This window comes from Chamaea fasciata, unplaced genomic scaffold (genome assembly GCF_029207755.1).
Source record: "Chamaea fasciata isolate MVZ Bird 193981 ecotype frontalis unplaced genomic scaffold, bChaFas1.0.hap1 SCAF_6, whole genome shotgun sequence".
NCBI lineage: Eukaryota > Metazoa > Chordata > Aves > Passeriformes > Sylviidae > Chamaea > Chamaea fasciata.
The window spans coordinates 71,293,128-71,319,204 of record NW_027094091.1 but is presented as its reverse complement, the minus strand read 5'-3'; the positions used below and the strand labels follow the sequence as shown (position 1 = coordinate 71,319,204).

The window sequence follows — 26,077 nt, the reverse complement described above, 5'->3', positions numbered from 1 at the left end:
GTCCATTATTTCTTTGGGAACCGCGCGCAGTGGCTTTGTCTTGATCAAAGCTGGACTTGAACGTTGTGGCCAGTTCTGAAAAAGGCATTTTAATATAATATTTCTCGGGTGAACCAGGAAATAGAAAGAAAATCCAGCAGCCAGCAACATGTGACAGAACTCATGCATAACTGCTGGCAATCATTGTAAATAGGCAGGTGCCTGTAAGCACTGCATTTTAACAAGTCCAGATGCAAACTGGTTTAGCATCAGGGTGAGGCTCGTTTGCATCCTGAAACCTCTTGTTTTGGGACTAAAAAGCCCGTTTTGAGCTTTAGCTTTGTTGCGCAACAGGCGTGGTCCCCTCCCTGCTCAAAGGGATGAGCAGCACAAAAGACTCGGAAACTGATACCAAAGCGTCAGAAGGACAAAAGAACTGGAGGTCAGTGGCGATGCTCAAGCTGAAAACTATGCAGAACCCAGAAGCAGCATCTCCTGGCTGCCTGCCCTCCCTCCCGTTCAAGGCAAGGTTATTCCTCTCGCTAATGATTCAGCGCCACTGCTGTTGCCAGGAAATGTCAGCCCAGAAAACCAGCAATATTGTTGAAAAGTCAAATTAGGGTGGGATTTTTTTTTTTTTTTTCTCCAGATAAAGCTGGAAAAGAGCAGTTGTTCATCTTAGCAGGGCTGTAGCTTTTCTGGGGAAATGACTCTGGAGTGGCATGAAGCAATTGTGGATGGTGTCTGTCCCAGGATGCCTGTAGGGACAGCAGCGAAGGGCATTGCTCTCTCGCTGCCAAGAGTGAGACCTTGAATGAGGGATCTGGGTGGGCACTGCAGCCTCTGTGAGACCTAAACTTAGGTTGTGTAAGCGAATGACACCCTCAGTTCTGCAGAACACCTCATCATTGCATATGCAGCAGCAACAAATGCCACTGAAATGCGTAATTAAACTAAAGAGCTGCAGCAGGTATCCAGCTGTCTCAGACTGCTGTGCTCTACACCGGGGATGAAGGAGAAGATAATCATTTCCTTTTGATGCACATGTACCCGTTTTACAATGATGTTACGTGATAGAATGCATTAAGTAGAACAAATAGAATAATGAAGTTGAGATGAAACAGAAATAATCATCCAAGAATATTTCTTAATTAATCAGCATTCCCAATGGACCTCCACATGGAGAAAAAAAAAAAAAAAAAAAGAGTTTGGTGCATTAATTCACAGGCTCATTTTGATACTCTGATGACTCTGAGCAAAAATTTACCTAGAAGCATATTCAATTGAAATCGATGGAATTATTCTTTTACTTGAATAGGTGCGTATTGATTAAAGGGGACGGAATCTGTTCTCTGCCCTGTAATAGAATCTTGGAGACACTTGAGTTTGAGACGCCTCACAGGGCAGGATAATGGGAATAGTATAAATGCTAAAGAGAGATGTGGCTGTTGCCACTTGATCGTCATACTCTCGGGATAATAATTTATCTCTGATTTTAAATTCCTGTCTGTAAGGCTTATTCAAGGATTCAAAAGAAGCTTCATGGCCTATGATACACTTACGCTCACTAAAGCTGTGGGACTATGATGGTCTGCAGTGTCACGCTCAGAAATGGTGTGTTTATGTAGTTGTCCAGTGGTTTACAAAACATTACAGCTGTCACGAAGCTTGGATGTCGTGAAGGTATCTAAAACACTTGAGATGTCTCCGGGGCACCGCGTAATCCTAATTTCTTTTCAATGTCATAATGTTCTTTAAGTATAAAGCAGTTACCTCTCTCAAACGATGCCGTGTAAGCCCGTGATGTGGTAATTGTTAACCTGTATTTCACATCCTGTCTTTTTGCCCTCGGCCCTCCTTGCTGTCAATTCAAGGTCATTTTAGAGCATTTAGGTTGATACAGGCTCTACGTGCTGGATGTATGAATCATAGAAAAGGAGAGTTTTAATTCAGAAACGGTTCTAAATGCTCAAAAGGAGTACTTTAATTAGAGAGCAATATAAGACAATAACTGTTTGGCTGCTACCTTAAGGGCTGCCATCAAGTACGTCGTTTTTGTGAGAGATGTCCTCTTACGAAAGGCAACCATATAGTGAATATCTTTCACGTCCTTTAGGTGCAGTCACTGAATTAATTCTTCCTATACAAAGATGAACCGACTTTCCTAAACTGTCACAGAATTGGGTGGAAAATATTTCACACAAATGCCTGGCCGCTTTTTTATTTTCGGTCACGTGAAAACTCCTGTGTTATTAGCAATGAAAGTGTTCTTTTAGACAGAATATGAGACACCCTGAAGTTTGCCTTGTCTGTAACCGTGACTGTTCTGGGATGTGAGGAGACTCTGGGGTGCTGTTCTCCCCAGCACGGCAGAGAACAGAGGCTGGAATGAAGACACCTCTCCTTTTCCAGCTGGTACGTGCTGTGTCCCTGTCCCAGCACGCTGGTCCCACTCCAGCCTCGCTTTGGGAGTACCCGAGGGTGGGGGATCCTTCTGCACACGGTTTTTGGACTCCATTTATCTCCTTTTCTTCTGTTTTTTCTCCTGCAAAAATGTCCAAAACAGGACTACAAATTCATCTCTTACTAATCGCAGAGTCATTTTAGGTTTCTTTCCCTTGTAACGTGGTGATTAGGTGTCACATCCGCTGGGATCCGTTGTTGCTGAGAGCCCAGAATTTGGTGGTGAGGTCTGGCTTTGTGGTTGGCATGCAAAGCATTTCGTCAAATTGTTTTCTTTCCGTGTCACTCCCATGTAGACATGAAACCGCGAGCGCCGGTTATGCAATCAGACATTTTCCCCCTTTTCCCTAAATGAATTACAGCGATAAAGCTGGAAACGCTGTGCTCTGTTTCCACAGCTGCAGCAAACTGGGAGCAGAGAAAACAATGGCTGCATGTACACATGTGCATTCCAGCTGCTGCCAGCTCCCACGTTCTCCCTTGTCCTTGCTGTCCTCCCAGTGGAGCAGACAAATTGCCTCAGTGACAGGAAAGGTTGGTAGCGGATAAGCTGCCAGTTTAATAATCTTTGGTAGAGAATTCGGAATTAGCGTATGAAAATACTAATGGCGACTTAATTTGGAGGGTGATTTAAAGGTCAGGCTTCTGGAGCCAGGGAGAGTAGCCCTGAGGAAACGCAGATGAAGTTTCTGTTCCTTTTCCCTCCCAACTTGGTCCCACTGTCAGATATTTTTCCTTTAAAGCTTACAGCTCTGGAGACAACAGTTGCTTTCCTGCTGTTCACTGAGCTCTGCCTCGCTCCTGGGGTGCCAATTGCCTCTGCAGGAGCTGGGAAGACAAAAGAGAGAGGATCTGGTGCATACCCTGGAGATGTAAAACTGTTGGAATGGAGAGCTGTGGAGAGCAGCGTTTCGTGGCGTCGTTCCCCAGTTTTCAGGCATTTCTAGGTGCCAGGTGATAAAAATCCCTTTCACGGTATAAACAATATCGGGGTGTAAGGGCATTATTTAAATGACCAAATTCCAGGGCTGGTGTGAGATCAGAATTTCAAAATGATTCTGAGATGGAGTTCATGCGTCAAAACCCAAACGGCATTTGGTGGAATAAGGATTCCTCAGCTCCTGTAAGTCCTTGGAGAAAGGTCATGGGAACAAAACTGATAACATGATTAGTCTGCAAGGAAATTGCTGCTTTAGTTTTCTTTTCCTGAATTTGATGGAAGAGCCTTGACTGATTTAAAAGCAACAATGAAAAACTCGAAAGTAGGGCAAGATACAGAATCTTCCAAATGACATATCTGCAATAGCATTGCCAGAGTGATAAAACAGTAAATAACATGAGTTAGACTTTTTATGCAAACACTTGGTTTAGGAGTAGGTACTTTTTCTGCTCTGATTTATAAGCACATAAAAATTCAAGGAATACAGCTGGGGATGAAATGAATGTGTGTGTACGTCTGAGTGAACACTTCAGGTTTGATTTGTGTGGGCTGACACAGTGGAAGTCTGTGAAGGCTTGGAGTTTGCATTTAGTCTTTAATGTTGCGTTTTCTTCTCTGATCCGTTTGCACTCATGAGCCACCTTCCCCCAAAATCCCAAGGTCATAAGCCAGAAGAATGAAATGGTTAAATGGTAGATAATGAATGATAGATTCAATATAGGAAATTGTGGGTTTCTGCCATTTTTGAAAGCTGAAATGTGCACTTACGTGGCGTAGGCTGGGGGCTCTTTGGGATAGGCTCTGAGCAGACTGTGCTGCACGAAAACTTTTATGCTGATGTTTAGAAGTGTTTCCCATGGGATTATACACAGTTGCCATAGACTGTAAACCCTGAAGAGATGAGACAGATGGGATTTAGCTTAACCTGGTCTCGTCCGGAACAGTTGCCAAACGTTCTGTCCTAAGGAGTGCCAAGGTGCCACTGCCTGCTTGGGCTCTCGTGGGAGCTTGGCAGCTGGAAGTCCGCAAGGTTAAGACTTGTCACCAGTCCCTAAGTTAGGGAAAGAAGGGAAATAAGAAGGACATGAACATTTAGAAAACGTTTTGCTTATCTGCAAATTGGCTTAATAGCGATGAGAGAGAAGCACCGTGGCCACGCACTCTGGCTTTGTTGTCGTCAGTCTGAAGGGACCAGGACTTGCTGATGGCCTGGCAGCAATTCCTGTCAGGCTGTGATGGCTTTATTTGCATCTCATTTGAATCAGCTCAGCTCTACCCTCTGCCCCAGTGTCTCCTGCATCAACCCACCCCTTTTCCAGCTTTACTCTGAGTTTAGTTTTAAAAACCTCAGCCTATGCAGCATGGAACGTTTCGTTTTTATGGCAGACACTTCTACTGCAGAGTCATTTTGTGTGATTCTTTCACGCTGGTCCATATCCAACGTGCCCGTGATCAGGATCTCCCTGCCCTGCTCTGCACCAGCCTGGGTGGAAGATTGACAGCAGAAGAGCTCCTGAGCTGCTCCTGTTTCCCTCACAAGCACCTTACAGAGCTGAAAACAACTTTGGGATGACTCAGAGTGAGCATCCTTGCCCAAAGTAACAACTTCTTCAAACATGTAGGGCTTGTGGGCTCCGAGCTAAAGCCTCGGTCCACTGGAAAAAGTCTGTGTTGTATCTGGTTTCTCTCACTGGTGATTGCGTCCTGCTTCTGGTGATTTGCTGGTGACAAGTGGAGCGTTGGGGTTTTTCCCCCCAGGAACTTGGACCTCTGAGGACTGAGAGCCCCCAGAATCACACATTTCTCTCTTTTTCACTCACCTGGAATTCCTCTACTTTAGCTGTTGTGTTATACGAATAGTTTCAGGTAAGATGTCGAAGACTGTTCCTTAGTAACTCCAAAATCTGTCTTCTAGACTGGTATCTACTTGTTGTATTTTACACTTTTTAACAAGGAGATGCACAATCATCAATAATGATCCCTTTTATTTATGTAGCATGCAGACCTCAGTGCTGTCACTCTCTGTGCAACTCCTGGAAAACGTGGGGTTTTTATTTAAAGTATCCTTTTCTAAATCCTGGGCTAGGGTTTATTATTTTTAAAATTGAGATTTTTTTTTTTCAACATTTCCTGAGCTATGCAAGCATAATAAAAATACATTTTCCACATGTACTAGCTAGAACCATGCTAGCAAAAGCTCCTGAAATTGGAAACTTCCAACTGAGCTTCTTTGTTAAGTGAGCCTTAAAAGAATCTCAGTTGGAGGACAATTAATGCAGTATTTGGAAATTGTGAGAGCTTGAAATCAATAGTGTTGTACATGCAAATTACAAAATCAGAAACATCCCAGCTTCTTCCTCAGCGCAGAACCCACCCTGAAGTTCAGGGGGAAAACACTCAATAGAAAACTCCTCGGGGAAAGATTTTTTTTTTCAGGAAAGCTGGTTTGGCCTACGTGTGTGTGAGGCTGCGTAGGGGATGTGAGGCGTGCCAGGAGAGTCTCTTTCCCTCCACAGACCCTCAGTCCTGCTCTCTGCCGCGGGGGAATAGCACTGGAAGCGTGCAAACCTCCTGTCACTGATCTCCTGCTCTGCAGATGAGAACTGGAAACTAATTCAGCACTGGCGAGGGCATCAGGAGGGGGAAGAGAAGCCTCCCAATGTTAACGCATTCCTCGAGCTCACTGGCTTCAGCGTGCCTGTGGTGATTTACGTCCATAACACTCTGGCACTTCAGTGTGCAGTCGACCTTCAGCAACTTCATGGTCTCTGCACCTTGAGACTGGAGGTCGGAGTGGTGTGAGAGGCGCTGCCTGAGCTTCGTGCCTAAACTAAACTCACGTTGGAAAGGGGTGTCATGAGCTCACACTCAGGGGGGAGGATTTATTTGCTTATTTATTTATTTTAAGAGCCCTCTGAAATATTTCTCTGAGCATCCAAGAAGCGAAGGGCTGTGAAGTCATCGGGATGCTCCCAGAGGGAGGCCAGTGCTTTCAAGTTTCCCCCACAAAAACAGCTCAGTGTGTCAGTGAGCCAGCACCGAGCATCTGCCTTGGCTGCGACACTTATCACAGTGGGTTTACTGTGAACATCTGAGCACACCAGGAAAACAAAAACGAGGGTAGGCACAAAATGCACAAAAAGCCACCCCCCTCTGGTGAGGAGAAGTTAGTTTTCAATATGCATCTCGTTAGCTGAACGTTTCACACAAATTGTTCCTAGTTCCTTGTTCTGCAAATTGCAAATTTCAGGTATTCTGAAGGAGACGCCTATGATCCAGAATCTTGGAGGAGCGGGGAGAAGGAGTGCATAGCACATGCATAGAAAGTATTCCCAAGTCTTGAACCCCTACTCTTTATACAAGCTCTTAGCAGCTAATGGCCTATGTATAAATAATGCCCACAAAGGTCAAAGTCTAAAAAGCAATGAAATTAGATTCTGTGGCCTGTCAGCATTTGCTTAGATTTGACTGGTTGCTAATGCTGAAATTCTAATAATGAATTCCAGGCTATTCACAGTCCTAACTTGCTTTCTGCATGTGGGATTAAATTCAACCAGTTTATTCTAAAAGATGGAAGCCGTGAAGTCTATAGGATGTTTCTCACAGATATTTCATGGCAGTTGGCGAGCTCATTACTTCATCTGCTAGAGAACACCTCCAAAACCAACATCTGCCTCTTAACCCCTTTACCTTTTGCCTGGTTCTTTTTTTTTTTTTTTCCCCCTCTTGCACAGTCTAGAAACAGTTTCAAAAGAGTTGTTTTGAGACACTTTTCCTATTGCTATTAATGCCATTTGCTTCCATATCATCACTGTCTTATGCTCAGGTTACTTTGCTCTTCTATGAATGCCCTGCAAGTCCTTTGAAAATGAAATACTTTCACTGAAAGAGGAATGTTGGCACATAATGGATCAATTAGAAAGGCATGTGGTGCAGGAAAGTGAACAAATCTTCACCATTTTTGCCATAGTGAACAGTCTTCTGATAATCAGATATTTCTTTGAGGCATTTTTTTACACTTGAAATATTTTGAACTTAAAATGCATTGGTTTTCACATCTCTCTTTTTCACACGTATGAGTATAAAAATGTGTCTCTTTGTCTGTGTGCCTGTAGGTATATTCCTGAGCACAGCCATGCCAGAAATAGCACACAGACACACACACACACACACATCTGGGAAGCACACCAAAGCCTCCTGCAAAGAGGCAGCAGCAAGGGATATGTGTGCATATATAGATGGATGTGTGTTCTATGTGCGTTGTTTCCAGCGTATTGAATAACTAACTTCCTGAGGGCGCTGCTGAAACAAGATGCAGTGCTGGCTGCCTGTGTGGCTGAGGCTGATTCTTGCTGGGTTTTTTGGTTCAGTGTTTGTCAGATCAGCAGTGGAGGAATTTCATGCCTGGATCTCTAGTTGAAAAGCCCTCGCTGGGGAATCTGCCTGGTGTTTTAGGAATTCCTGATGGGGATTCACATTGTGTGGCTGTCGTGCTTTCTGCGTAGGCTTTGCCTACAAGAGGCAAATTGCTCTGCAGTGTTTTACAGATTCCGTGGCCCCTTCTCCTCAGGCCCAGTTTCTCAGTTTTCAGAGGAGAAGGGTGGTGAAAGGATCCCGGTCACAACAGGGTCCCTTTAGAGAAAATCCTGACTTCCAGCAAAATTAGCTTATTATGGAGAAACTGCCCAGCTGGGACTGGGGACTGACCTTGCGATCAAGGAGGCTGTCAGAGTTAAGAAAGCAGAAACTACTGACTAAAATAGCCGAGTGGGGACAAGGACTTTTCCAGTTGGATCAAAAAATGGGGATTAACCGAAAGGATTTGACGAGGCAGACAAAAGAGAAGGGGAAGGCAATGAAATGCCTGGTGGACATAGTTCCCTGAGGAGTCCCAAATATGGAACGAGTTTAAGTATGGGGCATTGTATGGCTTTCCTGATTGTAGTTTACCTGTTCCGAGAGGAGAATATCGCAGCTAAGCCGCGGGAAGGATATGGGACTTGTGTGCGTGTGACATTTCTTTCACAAAAGCCAAGGGTAGATCGCAGAAACCCGTGATTTTCAGGGAGTGTTTTAACTCTCTCCTGCAGCATCTCCCGCACTGTCAGCGCCAGCCTGTGAGTTTGGGGACAATTGGGTGGCAGGGCTCCATGTCCCCAGGCTGGTCCCAGAGACAATGCTGTGCAGAGGGGCCGGGGAGGCAGAGCACAGCGGCAGCACTGCAGCACGCTGGGTGCAGAGCAGCACAACACCCGGAGCTTCTGCAGGCGGTTAGTGAGGCCGGAGCTTCTGGTTCCGTGGAAATTAGCTCCAGAATTAAATGGGAGTTGCACAATCCGTACAGATTGCCAGCCACTAGAGACAGCTATGGCGCCTTCAAAGATCTTGGCCAGGAAGGCCTCATATGAAAGCAAGGCTTTAAGTTATTTATGGACAGGCAGAGTCTAATGGTTTTAATTTTCTAGATAGCTCAGGAGGCCGATCAGATTGGCAACACCGGCAGAATGTGTCAAGAAGCCCCAGCTTCTGCTACCACCAATTAGTAGGAACCGGTTTGGGGGAAGATAGGCAATTATTGGTGGACCTGGCTGTTCTATGCGTGGCTCAGAATTGAACCTGTTCTCACACTCAGGGAGAAGTTGTCTTTGGCCTACTATCTGCTGTTACATTCTCTCTTTTAGTGTCAAACTGATACAAATATATTTGCCCTTGATTTTTGGTTCTTACTGCTGCCCGTACTGGATTCATTTTCTCATCATATGGAGGCCACATGTATTCTTTACACATAGCCTGTGGTGCACTGCAGAATTTATTATCCCATCCTTTAAACATACTGCTCTTACACGCTCAAAGCCCAGCATTTTTATATGCTGTAGGTACGTTCACCGCTAGCGAATTACGAGGCGCTGTAAAAATTGTATTTATCCACATCATTTTCTATAGCCGTTGTTAAATGGAGACGTGTGGAGGAAAGAAGGGTGCCTCAAAGTACCTGTGCTCCTGTATACGTAGGCATTTTGAGCAGCTCAGATCGTGGAGGGAAAGGGTTCATCCCACAGTGAGGTGAGGACAGATTCGATAGCGTGACCGGGCTGGTTTTTGAAAGCAGCACACACAGGCACTCTGAAATATTTCCAGAGAAGGCTGTGGCATGCATAGGGATATTTTCTGCCAGGGTTAAAGTGTCCGTGCATCTGAGCATTTCCTCCACCAGCCTGATGCCTGTCTCCTCCCACCTCCAGGTACCAGATCCACACGGGATTGCAGCACTCCATCATCCGGCCGACGCAGCCCAACTGCTTACCTCTGGATAACGTCACGCTACCTCAGAAGCTCAAGGAGGTCGGGTACTCCACACACATGGTGGGCAAGTGGCACCTGGGGTTCTACCGCAGGGAGTGCATGCCCACGCAGAGAGGCTTCGACTCCTTCTTCGGCTCGCTCCTGGGCAGCGGCGACTACTACACCCACTTCAAGTGCGACAGCCCCGGGATATGCGGCTACGACCTGTACGAGAACGACAACGCCGCCTGGGACCACGACAACGGCATCTACTCCACGCAGATGTACACGCAGAAAGTGCAGCACATCCTGGCTTCTCATAACCCCAGGAAGCCCATATTCCTGTATATTGCCTACCAGGCTGTGCATTCGCCTCTTCAGGCGCCAGGCAGGTATTTCGAACATTACCGCTCGATCAACAACATCAACAGGCGGCGGTACGCGGCCATGCTGGCCTGCTTGGATGAGGCCATCCACAACGTGACCCTCGCTCTAAGGAAGTATGGCTACTACGAGAACAGCATTATCATTTATTCTTCTGATAACGGTGGGCAGCCAATGGCCGGAGGCAGCAACTGGCCTCTCCGAGGAAGCAAAGGCACCTACTGGGAGGGAGGTATCCGCGCTGTCGGCTTCGTGCACAGCCCCCTCCTGAAAAACAAAGGGTCCGTGTGCAAGGAGCTGGTGCACATCACGGACTGGTTCCCCACGCTGATCACGCTGGCGGAGGGGCAGATCGATGAAGACATCCAGCTGGACGGCTACGACGTGTGGGAGACCATCAGCGAGGGCAGGCGTTCCCCGCGGGTGGACATCCTGCACAACATCGACCCCATCTACACCAAAGCCAAGAACGGCTCCTGGGCCGCCGGCTACGGGATCTGGAACACTGCCATCCAGTCTGCCATCAGAGTGAATCACTGGAAACTGCTGACGGGAAACCCGGGCTACAGCGACTGGGTGCCTCCGCAGGCCTTCAGCAACGCGGGCCCCAACCGCTGGCACAACGAGCGCGTCTCCTGGTCGGCCGGGAAAACCGTGTGGCTCTTCAACATCACGGCCGACCCCTACGAGCGCGTGGACCTGTCTGCCCGGCACCCGGAGGTGGTGAAGCAGCTGCTGCGGAGGCTCTCGCAGTTCAACAAGACCGCCGTGCCCGTCCGCTACCCGCCCAAGGACCCTCGCAGTAACCCCAAGCTCAACGGAGGAGTCTGGGGGCCGTGGTTTAAGGAGGACGAAAAGAAAAAGAAATCAGATAAAAGCAAAGGTGCGAATAAGCAGAAGAAGAGCAAGAACAAGAAGAAGGCAAATCGGAAGAAGGGGCAGTCGTTTCACTGCCGGTCACGTCTTGCTGGTGGGTGAGCTCTAAGCAGGCTCCTTGGCCAGGCCTGAGTCAGCCTGGCCCCGCTTCTTGAACTTGTGATGGTATAGACTTGAAACGCCATTTCTGCACTGTGGATGAAAGTTGTCATCTTTTAATTTTGTCTCTGGTTTCACCAGCACAAGATACCATAGCACTCCGAGTGACCGTGGGACGGACTTTCTCCTCCACGGGATTAGTGGTCCTCACCCATCACCAGACACATTCCAGACAGCAACGGCGATGGCACCTTGTTTCAGGAAACTTAGCTTTGATGGACAGATGATGGTTCCTTGCCTTAATTAGCTGGAATCTTTGCAGAGCATGGAGATGCTGATGGCAGATGTCCTCAAACTGGCAGATGGTTCAGAGGGAGAGAGGGGAAACAAAACCTGAGAACCTCTGTGGGTCAGTAAGTGTTAGTCATCAACCCGTGACACGTTTTGATACAACACAGCAAAAACTGAAGCCATCAGGGTAACTTCGCAGAGGTGCCGGGGAGCGGGGCATGATAGGAGGAAAGCTGCTTTAAATTAGATTTTGTCCGTCTTAAATAAATCTGAAATATTTTTAACATTTCCTAGACGTGCTGAGCTCCCCGCGTTTGCAGTGAAACACGTGACCAGCGAGCACACGCCACGTGTAATTTATTACAGGCACAGACAAAAACACATCGCCAAGGTGAATGTAATATTTAAACGCTTTAAGATAACTGTACAACAATATGTAAGAGATATAATTTATTTTACAGCACAATCCTTATTTCTCATCCATTAAAACTTCCCGGCTGATGCAAGGTACCCCTGTGCGTGCCAGGGTTGTTCGAGTTCTTATAATGTTGACTTTTTAAATTTTATTTCCACCTAAATTCAGAGTTTATTTAACAGATTCATATCCTCCGAGTACTGTAAACCAAGGAAATACTGTATACACTGCTAGGATGAGGAAGGAGAACAATTCAGGTGCGTCACTGCGTTGTGTATTTGCCTTCAGTGGTTTTGAATGTAACAAAGGGTTTATTTAATTTAGGAATCCCATGAATATTGTTCCGTTTCTGTACAGAATCTAGGCCATCTTGATGTTGTGGGGTGGGGGAAATTCTACTTTAAACCTTTTATTTATGTACCTATTAAAATAGTTTATTTTTATGGCATTCATAAAAGCGGTCTGCCTCTTTCTTGCATCCAAGACAGCAATTCTGGCCTAGTTCGTTTTAAACAAACTCAAGCAAGCCGTTTTATTACTATTACTTTTGGTGCAGGGATGTTTTATGACATTTTGCTTCTGAATCTGAATTTCTTCTCCCAAAGTGTAGATCATTTGAGGTTATGCTTCAAAGTTTGCCCTTTTCCAAGGTGTCTGCATGGATGATGGATGCATGGACTGGCTGCACATTCGTGGTGCTCTGTGGTAATTGATAAAATGCGCACACATAATAAGCTTCAAGATGAATTATGTTAAGTGGAATGGATGATTCATTTGCTGAATGGCCATAACGTATTTTGGTAGAATTTCAGGTAAGCCTGCTTTTCAGCAGCGTGTCGCTGAACTCAGAAATTGTATTTATATAAATGGATTAGGGTTTAAAAGTTGAGCGTTCCTAAAATCAGCGCACACAGAAATCTGAATGAAATACAACTGTCCAGCACTCCAGCAACCCCTGACATTTTCAAAAGGCAACTAACTGCAGGTACATACTGCCAAACCCCAGCAAACTGCATACCTAGAGCTGTAAAGCAGAATAAAGCTGCCATTAACAAAACACAGAAACAAGCCCGGCAGCTCTCAGAGTTACTTCTCTAATGAATATACTGAGGAGGACACAGAAATGGACTTGGAGAATTGCATGTAAATAATAATTATAAAAGGGTGGTGTGTATCTGAGTTAGTGTTTAATATTGTCACCATTATTTTTCATGCTCTGTGGTCCTTAAGATGACTAATTAATTCCTTATAAATCTGTCTAGCTTTTCTTCACATCCACACTATCCAGTGAGTAATCAGGAACTCGGATGTTCTCTAAATTCTCTATTTTTTTGTTTTGTTTTGTTTTAATGTGTCATTGATGACCTTAAAAGAAATGAGAATAACATATTGAGATATCATACTCCAAAATGAGATCTATAAAATTCATATTTGTGAGAAGATACATTTAATTTTCCTAGGTAATATTTAAAAGGCAAAAATTAGGTGCATAAGTTAAACAACATACAGAGAGACGAAGATATTTTAATTTATTTTTGGCATCATAGCAGCCGGGCAGTGTGATAGAGTGTTATCCTCGTAGAATTAATTATTGCCCTTTTCCCTGAAAGTTTTATGGTGGCTTTGGCTTTCTTTGGACCAAAGCAGCCAGAGAACATTATTCTCTGACAACATTTTGTTCTATAATTATTTATATCTGTTCTCTCTCAGGCAGAATGGGCGTCCTTGAAAGTAACCAGTGCGAGGCAGAGCAGTGGATCAGTTCCCTGTGTGTTAAATAAATATGCCACAAGAGTAAGTGTTCGTAGAGTACACAGTGGGAGTACATTTCCAGTGGGTCTGATATTTTGATCTAGTAGAGGGCAAAGTCGGCCTTAGAGTGGGGTGGAAAACAGGCACAATTCAGCTGCCTTCCTGAACTTTTTGCTGCGTTGCTTCTGGTGTGAAAACGCTGTGTCCGGTCTCACACACCGCTTGTTCCCTCACTGCAGTGGCGCAGTGATCCCTGGTTCACGCGTAGCTCTCAAACTCCACTCTCCGTTTGCTGAGCTCTCAGTCGCTCATACACTCTCCCAGCAGGATTTCACGTCTTATTTAGGTCTGCAGATGTGTTACGTGCCCAATCTCGGGGAAGGTTTCGTAGGTAAACACTGAAAAAGAGACTTGGAGAAAGGCTGGGAGGGGGCAGACAGTGGGGAGCCTTTACTTAGGATTTTTAAAGTTGTCTCATGCTTTTTCCACGCTCTGTGGGGGCGCAGAAAAGGAAAAGGCAGGTTGGATACTAACCCTGATCTGGCCTTAGTGACAACCACACCTTCAGGGGCCAGCCTGTTCTTCAGAAGAACGCTGTCTTTTCCGGGTTTTCTCAATTTCATTTCAAAGCTCTTCACAGATAATGTTCTAACGGTAAGATAATTTTAACATCGTCACTGACTTTTAAAGTTTTATTACCAATAATATCACTATTATTATTATTATTGTTGTTGTGATTTCGTTTGAGATAAATTTGGAGACAAACACTCTTGCACAGCTCCAGGTAAAAAGGAGTGGAAGGCAGTGCCAGAAATGGTGAGTAAACCAGAACTGTCTCTCCCTGAGGGTTGTGCTGGGAGGGGTGAGGGGATGGCCGTGCAGTTGTGAAGCTCAGCTGGCCTTGCAAACTTCGGAGCACGAAGGCACAGTGAGGTACTTGGCAAATTTTAAACACCTCCCAAAGGAAGGCACTTCACAGACTTGGTAAACTTTAACTTAGCCAAACTTTACCCTACCCCGCTTTGTGGCAGCCCGTGGAACAATCCGCAGTGTTGTGTCAGGCCGCGGGGTCACTCCAGCATGTTGTGTCAGGTACTAAATTCCTCCCCGTGGTATTCTTCCGTGCAAATGAGAGTTCTGGATGTCCCAGGTTCTACTCCAAATGCAGTTCAGGAAATCGCTGAGAAAAAAGAAAAGAAGAGAAGAGAAGAGAAGAGAAGAGAAGAGAAGAGAAGAGAAGAGAAGAGAAGAGAAGAGAAGAGAAGAGAAGAGAAGAGAAGAGAAGAGAAGAGAAGAGAAGAGAAGAGAAGAGAAGAGAAGAGAAGAGAAGAGAAGAGAAGAGAAGAGAAGAGAAGAGAAGAGAAGAGAAGAGAAGAGAAGAGAAAAGAGAGGAAAGGGAAGGGAAGGGAAGGGAAGGGAAGGGAAGGGAAGGGAAGGGAAGGGAAGGGAAGGGAAGGGAAGGGAAGGGAAGGGAAGGGAAGGGAAGGGAAGGGGAAGGGAAGGAAGATTGCTTTTAGTATGTTTTACAGGATTTTTTTTTCCTGCTAAGGTGATCTCTGAGCAAAGGGCTGTTCCTTTGCTGGCTGTTGATGTTGCAGTCTACCAGAAGTACCTGTTGGTTTTCAGTACGTAACACTCCCAGATTAACTCGGGTTCCTTTTATCATCTGCCTTTAAACCCAGTGAATATTCATCAACGACATTGAGGCAAAGTGAGTAAAAGCTGGCTTACTTCATACTATAGACACTTTTAATTATACAACCAATGTTAGATCTATTTGTCCAAAAGGTAACGTTGGCTCAGAAAAAGACACCAGGACATACAATGTGCCTGTTTGCTCTTGATTTAGTGAACTGTAGTCTGGAGACAGCAGGAACATTTCTCTTGCCGTTCTCCATCTTTTATTTTCTCCTTTCCAAGCACAGGCAGAGAATGCATACTCCCATGGGGGGAAAAGGAGCATAAGATTTAATTTAACACAAGCTCCACTTCAGCATCCCGTTTTGTTCAGAGGAGTACTCAATAATGTACATGATTTTCTTTCTGTGGGTCATAAGTCAAGGTCTTGATGAAGTGGAGGATTTGTGTCAAAGACAGGCCAATGTGAAAATACCAAAATGCTCTCTTTTCCTACATTACGCTTCCTGTTTTCCTCCCTGCCAAGCAAGCTAATAACCGCAAATATAAACACAGATAACCACATGAAAGAAGATATAACTAAGTACCTGGATTTGAATTAACGGTGCAACAAAAGTGTAATCCACGATATGGTTTAAAGTTATCCTATGAATTCCATCTGTTTCAGGTAAAATCAGGGCAAGGTTGCTGAAATTTAGCTTGCGACTGAAGTAACAGAACTGATTAACAAGTGTTATTGTGAATTTCCATAACGAGGGGAGAACAGGGTCCTGAAATGTCATACCGATATAGCCTGGAAAATACTTTTTTTTATAATTCCTTATAAACATCAGTAGCAGTAAAAGTCAAGTGTTTAATCACCTGAAATCACTGCAGGCCATGATGTTTGTTGTTGTACCCTAGATTTGCTTCAAAAGATCACTTTTGAGCATTACTCGGCAAGTTTATTCCTCATTAAATGCAGCTTGCTTCTGCTAGTTAAGCTGAGCCAGCATGGAACTGCATGCGGGAGAAAGCCAAAGCCTTACTCTGAGTGTAGGAATGGTTCTACAATGGTTCTACATCCCTGCAGTGTGCAGGGCCCGCTTTAGAAACGGACATCACTCGCGACAGAACATCTGTGTGGATTTGCCAAAATCTGAAGCAGGAGACCAGTTCCTTTTGGATAACCAAGCTGCATTTGTGGTTTTTAACAGAGCTGGAGAAGCAGGGGAAGGGTGGCCCTGCAAGAAGATGAAGAGCACCAAGCTGTGACTGCTGTCAGACTTTGAATGGAGAAATTTCGTGTTGCTTTTTAAGCGCTTTGGGACAGTCATTAAAGAAATGCTTCAGATATCATCATCCAATTTTCTCCCAAAGAAACACAACCTTCAAAGCTCTGAATACTGGCAAAACTTGAAGAGTGTAACTAGTAATGTCTTACCTTTGGGCAACGTTCTGAAGTCTTTCTCTCACAGCATACTTTTGTACAGTAATCAGTTCCAGTTTTATTTTGGTTTTCATCAGCAGATTCCATCACATTTTGTCACTCTGGATGGAGGGAATGTAGTTAGCGTTGATAAAAAGCATGTTGGGTTGGTGGTGTTTGTCTTTAGCAAATTGTTTAGGCTCTCAGGTGACCCCTAAGCAGTCTCTTAGCAGACCCATTTCTAATACACCTAAATAATTGATCTCTTATTACTGCGTGCCTGTGGAGAATTTGAAAGAAATCCACAAAGAAGGATTTGAAAAAGTACAGGGGGAGCCCACAGCTCTGGCCTTCAGCCCAGGTGACTTCAGCCTCTTTTGTCTTTAACTGTGATTTCTTTGAGATTTTTACTGTTGCTAGATTTTTTTTTTCCCCCCTTTCTCTTAGCAAGGAAAAAGGCTGCATGATTAATTCTGCTTTCAACATTGGGTGTGAAAGTCTGCTCAGAAAGCCCCTGTGTGGAATGGCAGCAGAGAAGAGCAAGAAGTGCCTGCTTTCTGTGAGGAGGAGCACACTGTGCTGCTTCCCCTGCCACAGCCACAGAGCCCTCACCAGCAGTCATCCACCCCCTTAGCCTGGGAGCGTGCCAAGGTCCAGCCGTGAGCCCAGCTAACGAGTGAGTTGAGATGAAGTGGTTCCCTTTGTGGTCCCTGTCTTTCTTTCCCCTTGCTTTCTTACCCTGCAGCCTGACCGAACTTGTGGGATGCCTACATTGAAATCTGTGGAGAATTCTCGGCAGGCTGAGATCCCACTGGCATCTGTTTCTTTCTCGTCCATGCCAGAGACCAGCACGAGGACCTGTACTAGGAGACAGCCCTTGAAGTGCAGGTGGGAGTGGTGTCCTTAGTTAGCTGTGGTTGTTCCTCAGAGGCGCACAGGAGCCGTTTCCCGCAGCAGAATCCTAAATTCGTTAGCATTCAATAACCATTCTCGTTGTCCTGTCTGCTCACACAGTAGCCTTCTGAAAGACACAGGCCTCAGGCTGACATTTCTCATCCTTGTCTTCAGGAAATTCTGTTCGACTAGAAGGTAGCTGTTTCTTAAGCTAGCATGAAGAAAAGCATCCAGGTCTGATTTGGATGAGAAAAATATGAAAAATCCATTCTTCCCATGGTGAATCTCTTGCAGCAGTTAATTTCTGAGTTAAGGGTATAAATGCCTTCTTTCTAGTTCGATTTTTGGTCTGACTACAGATTCCAGCTTTCTGTTATTTTTATCCACAAGACAAAGAGTCCTTTGGCACCTGGTGTTTTCCTCTCATGGTTGTACATCTGTATTCCAACCTTGAATATTAATTTTTTTTTAGAAGCTGAACAGATTGGCTCCTTAGAGTCTAATCATTTTCTGGCATTTTCTCCAGTTCCCAAGTAGGAGCTGAAGTTTTTTTGCACAACTTCTCCAGATTTTCAGTAGACTGCAGAAAACGTAGACATCAAAAGTAAACGAAATATTCCAGTTTTAGTGTCCTTCAAATGATGGACAGGAATATTGCCTCCTGAGGAGAAAGCCCTGTGGGCTGCACTGAGCCTAGAGCATCCCCTGCTGCTTTGGGCTTGGGATGGCACTCCCAGGCAGGGAACTGGCTGTGGAGTTGGTGGTTATTTTTGTTGCTCTGTGTGAGGCAATCTTTTACTCCTTAGGTGTTGTTTATTCTTAGAAAGAAAAAAAAAAACAAACAAAACCCAAAACCAAACCAAACACTCAAGTTTGAAAATTCCCCAGGAAAAGGATTTAATGTTTTCTCCCAGCATTTTCATTCTCTGTCTCAACCGCTACAGCCGTTTCATAAAAGCTGCCTGCGCAAAGCAGAAGGGGAAAATGTAAAAAAGAATGAGGATACAGAATAAACTTTCTCATTGCATTTCATATCCCATAATATGCTCGCAGCAGCCATGCCTATAATGTCCAATTCAGGAAAAATACACCTGTCCTTCTCTGAGGGTTTTATTTTGAAAAGTCACTTTTCCCCAATCCCTGATTCCAGAGGGTAGGCTCTCTTTAATTCCCCCTAGTTGAAATCAGAGATAATTTATTTAGTCACATATAGCCCTCAGGGTCTCCTGCATAGCAGGAATGTTTCAATGGTTGCATTTCCCAACAGAATGTGTTGAAGATCTTGGAGGTGAGTGATCAGTGTCATAAAATAGCTGCTCCATTTCCATAGTTATGGGCAAATCCTCACTCTGGTTTTCCCGGTTCCAAGTGCAACGTGCTGGTTTGCCACTGCTGAATGAGGAAATTCACTCAGTCTCTCTTCTAATTCCAGAACTATTCAGTCAGCAATTGCCTAGTGATAGTATTTCCCCAAAGATCTCTTTTTTCTTTTTTTTAAACCTCTTTTTTCACCAAGTGCTTTCAGAACATATAAACAGAAGTAGAGTTGCAGTGCAAGGGAGTCACAGTACCTCTGGATACATGACCAGCTTTGATAATGAGAGCAGAGCAGGTGTGAGAGTTTACAGTTCCTGCTGTGCACAGGGCCGGGTGAGAGACACCCTGTCAGGAAAAGGGGCATTTGGGGAATTACTGAGGTGGGTGTGACAGCAGTAAGCCAGGATTGTTCGTTATGGGGAGGGCAGATGGAGGGAAAGCCAAGTTCAGGTATAAAGTTATCAATTCCTTCCTTGTATTCCCAGTGGAAAAGCCATGTCAGGGCCTCTCTTCTCTATTGTCTCCCAAGACAGGAGACTTCCCAGAGTATGAAAGTGTGTTTCTGGTGCTGAGATTTATCCTGCAACACTGTGACCTTAGTTTACCTTAAAGAAACAAAGGAAAGCAAACCTTTTATTGTCCACAGAATGCACTGCGTTTACTCACCAAGCCGTCTTTAGCATCTCCCACCCATTATCCCCGCGTTAGGTTTGTCCTGGTTCACCCAGCCCTCAACCTCTCACTCTTCCCTGGGATTTTACCGGTCTTGTTCGTTGTTCTGTTCCCTTGCAGTTTAGTTTGAATTTATTTTCCTTGGAAGCAGCAGTGCTGTTCGCAGCAGGGCTGGCTGCGCACTGGCCCTGTGAGCGTGTCAGTTTTTAAGCGATGCGGATGTTTCCTGATCCGTAATACGCAATAAACAGGTTACCCTCTGGATGGAAGATTAAATCCATGCTTTTGTTAGCAAGTTGAAGCACTGGCTTTAGCTAAATTATCCCCAATGCCTTTGCCTGGCCATCTGTTTCCAACGGAAATGAGTCTTGGGCTTTAATTATAAATCTCTTATGAATATTATTTTTCTTTTCTTTTCTTTTCTATCCCGCTCTGCCCTTTTGGATTGGTTGAACTCTCCCTGAGTCGTCTGAAAGGTGGGTGGGATCGCCACCGTGGCTTGTGGTGTGATTCATTTTTTCTATTAGCCTTCCTGTTAATGACTTCAATCTATTTATGCTCTTGCTGCAAGTTGAAGCAAAAATCTGCGTTAGCAAACCATGCTCATAAATTTGCTACAGATGCAGCGTTACGAAGCAGTCTAAGTACAAACATGTTAAACCATATGGAAAATCCGCCCCAATCTCGCTGAATTGTTCCAATGTTTAATCACCCAGACTGTCAGAAGTGTGCACCCTCTTTCTAATTGTTTTTCTAATTTCCTGGTCTAGCCCTCAGATCATCTTGTAATTCTTTATGTTCCTCGTGAAGGTGTGCGTAGATTGAGGCCAAACACAAAAAACTCCTGGTCCAGGTGCTGCTGTCCAACAAAGCATTACTCATCTCGGTAAGGATTTGTCATTAAAATGCCGTGTAGTTTATTATTTTTTTCCAAAGTAAGGGTGAAGTCATTCTCTTTATTTTAAATTAAATGGGGGACAGGGAGGAGGACACAGAGCGCTCTGGGCTGGGGTGTCAGGGGAGTCCTTTGTAAGATCTTCTCTGGAGCTGTTCCCTTTTTCCTGGTAGGTAAAGGGAAGATACTCACACCTTGTGCAGTGCAGGGCAGCAACTCCTTTTTGTGACCGAGAAAGAAAAAAAAAAAATAGATCACTGAGTTACGCATCCTGGCCCCTTTTCCAGCCCTGCTGGGGAACTTGGCCCTTGCCAGTCAGCACAAAGACCTTGAGCAAGAGAGGCACCTCTTCCTGCCAAGCTTTCCTCCCCAGCAGAGGCCAGCTTGCAGCAGCACGGTGTGGAGGTGAGTCAGCGCGGGATGGACGTGGGTGGACACTGTTAGCCGACCTCTCCAGAGGCAGCTGCGTGTATTGCTTCACCCCGGAGCCCATGAGCTGGGCGGGTACGCAGCACTCAGCACTGAAATCCTGGGCCATGCGCTGGTCTCCTGCTCCAGCTTTTTACCCCTGCCACGTTCAGTTCAGTTCCCATCCCTCCCCCTCAGCTCTCGGTGCTTGCCATCAGCATCATTCTCTTCAAAGGATTTCCGCTTTAGAAGGCTGCCCAAGCTGCCCTTTGATCTTCTTGAAGGTGCTTTCTCTCCAGAATGACCAGAGTAACTTTGATTGAAACACACTTTATTCAGACCTTCTCATAGCCATGGCTTTGTTCGAGTCATCACCACTGGAGGGATTTCAAAGCTGTTTAGATGTGGCAGCTGGGGACACAGTTTGTGGTGGCCTCTCTGCCACTGTTAAATCAGCCCATGGGGGTTTTTTCCTGTATGGTTTTGCTCTGCCGAGTGCTTGTACAGAAAATGTATCTACATTAAGTGCTTCATCCAGCTTTTAAAGGAGTCCTGAGGAGGTTTTGCTATTCCTTTATAGAATGAGACAGAGAAGTATCTTTGCACTCACCCCCTTTCCTCCCATTTCTGTACTAAGTTCCGTGAGTGAAAATGATTCACTCTGATTTGTTCTCATTCCTCCCCGAGCTGTGTTCTTCCCTGAGAAATACAATATTTCTTCTCATATTCTCCACGAATACTGTGGCTGTGACTTCTTCCTCCGGCGTTCCTCGTAGAGGAGTTTAGCAGCAGCTCCTATGAAGAACAGGCATCTGAGAAGCATGAGACAAAAGGTGGGATTGTATCTGGTACCAGCTCTCTGCACCTCTGGGACAATAATAATCAGCCCTTGGAATAAGGGAAGATGCTCCAAGGATTGTTCAGCTGGGCCTGTAAGTTTCTGGGCTGTGAAATGTAAAATAATATAGAAGCAGGAGATGGAAGATAATGACAGAGTTCCCCTCAAATGAAGGCTGTGGCTTTACACACTCAGCCTCTGGGGAAAACAAATACAGATAGAATTGGTTTATAAAGCAGGAAAGATGTTGATTCTTCATCCAGTCTTGAACAAAGAACTCCAACCAATGAGGCATTTGTTTGGATTTTTATACGAGCAGATGACTAATGTATTCTCAGTCACTGTCTGTGTGTACATCTAGTACAAAAACAGAGATTTAGGCAACAAAAGATAATCCGAGACACTTGTAATTGTTATGATACAGCGTTAGCAAAGTTACTCTCCCAGTGACACAAACAGTCGTATCAAGCCTCCTGACCCTGAACTTTGGGCGCCTCTACTTTTCCATCCATAAATCCTCCTCAATCAGTGACCTCTGGGTGTTGATGGCTCATGTTAGGCCCTCTCTACGTGCCAGCCTTGGGAAACGAAGCTTGGGATATTTGTTTCAGGTTCCAGCTGCTGGGCCTGGGGGTGTGAGAAGTGTGCTCAGGTTCATTAAATCTGCAGGAGTTGGAAGCTGTGCCCGTGGTGACACCGCAGACAATATTCCACAGGAAACCCAAGCGCTGGAACTCTTTGGCATGAGGCGCATGCGAGCGCTCGGGAGAGGTTCCAGAGCCGACTCCAACACGTCTCCTTGTTTCTCAGCTGCTGACGAAGAGGTGGTTTGTACAAAAAAAAAAAAAAAAAAAGTCAGAAGTGAAACAGATGTCCTCGGGGAAGCTGGAGATGGAAATAGTTCTCATGTGAGGCATCACCACACACGGACTGGAGGCTGCTTTGGGAGTTTCTCCAGAGACCTTTCCCTCAGGTGGTGGGGAGCTGAGCTTTCTCCTGCCTGGAGTTTTGTGGGGAAAACAAGATACAGTGTCAAACGTGGAGTTCTTATAGAGGAGGATTCCTTACACATCTTCATTTCCCTAGGCTGAGAGAGGACGGTGCTTTTTCAAAACACGGATAAGCCAGCTATGCTACTGTACCACTTCAGTTGTTTCCAGCTATAGGCAGAGATCCAGAGACATTCTGGATCTGCAAGATGGGTTTTGGATCCCAAAAGAAGGAATCTTTCCCTTTAAGCCTGCTCATTTCTTCAATCTAACACAACTAACACAACTAACCCGAAACACTCTGACTTCTTTAAAGCTCTGCTTCTCGATTTGCTTTTGAATTGCTTTCATCTAGAGTGTGAAATTCCAAGTCACTGCAGAAAAGCTGTCTGAGGAGTATTCTTGGCAGTACCGCTAGCGGAGAGTACAGGAAACCTCACCAGAGAGTTGGTTCCAGCAGCACTGCCATCCACGTTTCACAGCTGCAGGGACATTCAGAGCAAATGCAAACACTGGCTTTCCTTTCAGCGGAGCCACAGTTACCCAGGACAAATCCCTGGAAATGTCCAAGGCCAGCTTGGATGGGGATTGGAGCAACCTGGTCCGGTGGAAGGTGGGGGTGGGTGGGTTGGATGGTCTGTAAGGTCCCTGCCAACCCAAAGTGTTCCTGTGAAAATGCAGGCAGCCCCTTGAGCTGCTCAGCATTACTGCGCTGGTACCTTGGCCTCATCCGTGCCTCTAACACGTTTTCTGTTACTGCTGCAAGCTCTTGAATATCGCCTTATCTAAAATGTCCTGGAGATGGCGGGGGTCCTCAGCACGCCGTTTTGGGCAGGGGATTATCCCTCTGGAGAAGACACCATGGAGGAGCCGTGAGGCTGCCCTGGACAAGGTGACTTGGCCATGAAAATAGAGACACCTTCAGTGCAAGTGCCCCAAGTCTGCGGGGAATTCAGAGCTCCGTTGCTGCCTTCACCCCGTGTGTTCCTGGGATGGTGCAGAACCTCGGCTTCGGCTTGGATAAACCGTGCTGCAGCCATGGGGCTCCTCAGCATCTTTAAGCCCGTTACTTTCAGAATTATTTTGCTTTTAGGAAGCACAGGTGTTATTTATTTATTGGTCTCACTGAATTTTCTCATTTCTCTACTGAAAACGACAGATTTTTTTTTTTTTTCTAATCCCGGCAACTGCAATAACCGCATAGCCCTGAACTTGCTATGTAACCCACTGGTGCTGATTTAGGTGAGACCATCAGAGAGGTCTTGTAAAATTTTTAAAAATACCTGTGTGGCAGTGTGTGGATGCAGGTGAACAGTGAGGCGTGGCATTAAAAACTTCATCAGTAACTTTGTCACTAATTTTTATGTGGAACTCTGACTTACTGCTTCCTGTTATATAATATTGGAATAATACTAATTTCTTGAGGGAGAATAATAGCTGAGTAAAATTCCAGAATGGAATAAAACCAGAGCAAAAGCCAACTAATATGCTTCTGACACAACATTCCCAAATATATTAAACCTAAGGAAATACCCTAGGTATTTTATATTTAATATCTAAAGATATTGGATATTCAGGAGATTTTAATATTCTAAGGATATTTCAGGAATGGGAGATACCATTTCCTTGCAATAAATGACTTTAAAACAGAAAACAGTAATCATGTAGACGGGCAGAACATTAACAAATACTTGATTGCACTAAATAATCCTCTTTAAAAATTTCCTGATTGTCCTGACCTTTCCTTTTTGTCACTTAGCTGATCCGCACGTTTCGAGTTACCAGCTGAACTGGGAATTAAACCCAGCTCCCAAGTCTTCCAGGATGACTAAAGTAAAAGCAGATGACGGTTAGGAGATAGCTATGCAGTGGTATTTATTGTTCAGGAAATAATACATAGCGAGCTATAGAGAGCTCTGGGGAAAACATTGAGAAGAGGGAGTATACGTTTTTTTGCAGTTTTTATATTATCTTCCAAAAAAACCAGGTCACACACATAGTGTGTTTGTGGTAAGTAAAGTTAGCACATGGTAAAAGAAAGTCCTGTAAAAATGTCAACATTCAAAGAAAATTATTTCTTGTACCCTAATGCACGCACACACACACACACACCTGATCTAGAGCCAGCTTTTGTGGTAGATAGTAGCTTTCCTTACAGGTTTTTATTCAGTAAATCTGAAATCTCTGAATTGTGCCGTTTAGGTCAACTTACACAACTACAAAAAGTCCCTTTTGGTCTCTTAATCCACCTGCTTTGGCAGCACACTCTGGCTGCAGAGGGCTGAGTGCTTGCTTCTCATGCAAGAATCACAACTTGGGTCTTACTTATTCACTTACTTCTCACACGTCCTACCCTCTTGCTAATGCTTTTTTCCACGGCTGCACGTTTTTCAGAGACTCCAGTGAAGTTTCTTATCAAGTATCAGTGAAGTATGAAAATCACTTGACTGATCAGACAGAGATATAATTTACTCAACATATTCAAGATAAAAGAGACCAAATAACCTTTTTTGCTCCCGGAGTAGATTTAACATCACAAAGAAGGAACATGTGGTTTCCTCTTTTGCTAAGGTATTACTTTTATTCTTTTTCCATTGCCTCTTTTTTTTTTTTTTTTTTAATGTAAAGTAAATAATCCATGCAGAAAATGGAAAGTAACAGTGTAGGGGACTGAAAACTCTCAATCAAGCAAGGGGCCATGGACACAGAGCTGTGTGGAGGGGAAGGGTACCCTCGGGACTTACTTACGTGTACCTAGATGATTTGCTTTTGTTTGAAGAGACTGCTTGAGTCCAATTATGGTCCCTTTGCCTTGATGTAACTGTCACACCTGGTTGGTCTACGCAGTGATTGTACAGAATCGCACTCAGGTGAAATACTGCCCGACAGTTCCCTTGTAGCTCCAGGAAGGGTTTGTTCTATACCATTTATTTTGCTGGGATTTGGAAACTGATAGGAAGGTGTGGGTGGGACCAGTGCATGGTGTGGGCACTTTGTATCTCCTGTTAGTGATGCTGGTCTGGCTCTGAATTCCCACTCCAGGGCTAAACCAGAGGCTTGGCAGTTTGGGAGCAAGGAGAGTCCAGGTGCAACGTGCAAGCAGCCCCTTAATGCTGCTCCTCAGGATTTGGTGGTGGTGGAGTGCAATAGCCAAGGGAATGAGTCGGAACAGGCAAAAGTTGCCCTGCATTTCTCCTGCACCACGTGTGGTAAGTGCGTTCTAATATTGTTTTCGTATACTGCATATAATCAAGTGTGCTTTTCCTGCGAAGGTGTGGGAGATGTTAGTTGGGAGTAGTGATGTTTTTCAATAGTTTCTCACTCTTCAGTAGGAGAAACACTTGGGAAAAAAAGTTGGCCTATCCCACTGAAACCCTGAGAAATTTCCAGGCAGGTGAGATGTAGAGGCACTCACTGGGTTGTAAACTCTGATTCTGCTTTACTAAAACGTCACGGGATTTCTACTCGGTGTCTACATGTGTTCGAAACGCAGCTTTACATCTTTGAAAGATTCCATTCCTCCTCCCTCCAGCAGTA

The 26,077-nt window shown here is 45.0% G+C and overlaps 1 protein-coding gene and 1 long non-coding RNA gene across 2 annotated transcripts in view; both read left to right on the top strand.

Moving 5' to 3' along the window:
• Positions 1-12,177, top strand: part of ARSJ (arylsulfatase family member J) — a 34,271-nt gene extending 22,094 nt beyond the window's left edge. Inside the window, exon 2 of the mRNA XM_066184854.1 lies at positions 9,625-12,177. Coding sequence (XP_066040951.1) covers positions 9,625-11,026 — 1,402 coding nt within the window. The 3' untranslated portion in view covers positions 11,027-12,177. The remainder of the gene's footprint in view (positions 1-9,624) is intronic.
• Positions 12,178-14,974: 2,797 nt separating this feature from the next.
• Positions 14,975-26,077, top strand: part of LOC136290441 (uncharacterized) — a 31,688-nt gene continuing 20,585 nt past the window's right edge. Inside the window, exons 1-3 of the long non-coding RNA XR_010721119.1 lie at positions 14,975-15,192; positions 24,935-25,111; positions 25,583-25,749. This is a non-coding gene — a long non-coding RNA (uncharacterized lncRNA). The remainder of the gene's footprint in view (positions 15,193-24,934; positions 25,112-25,582; positions 25,750-26,077) is intronic.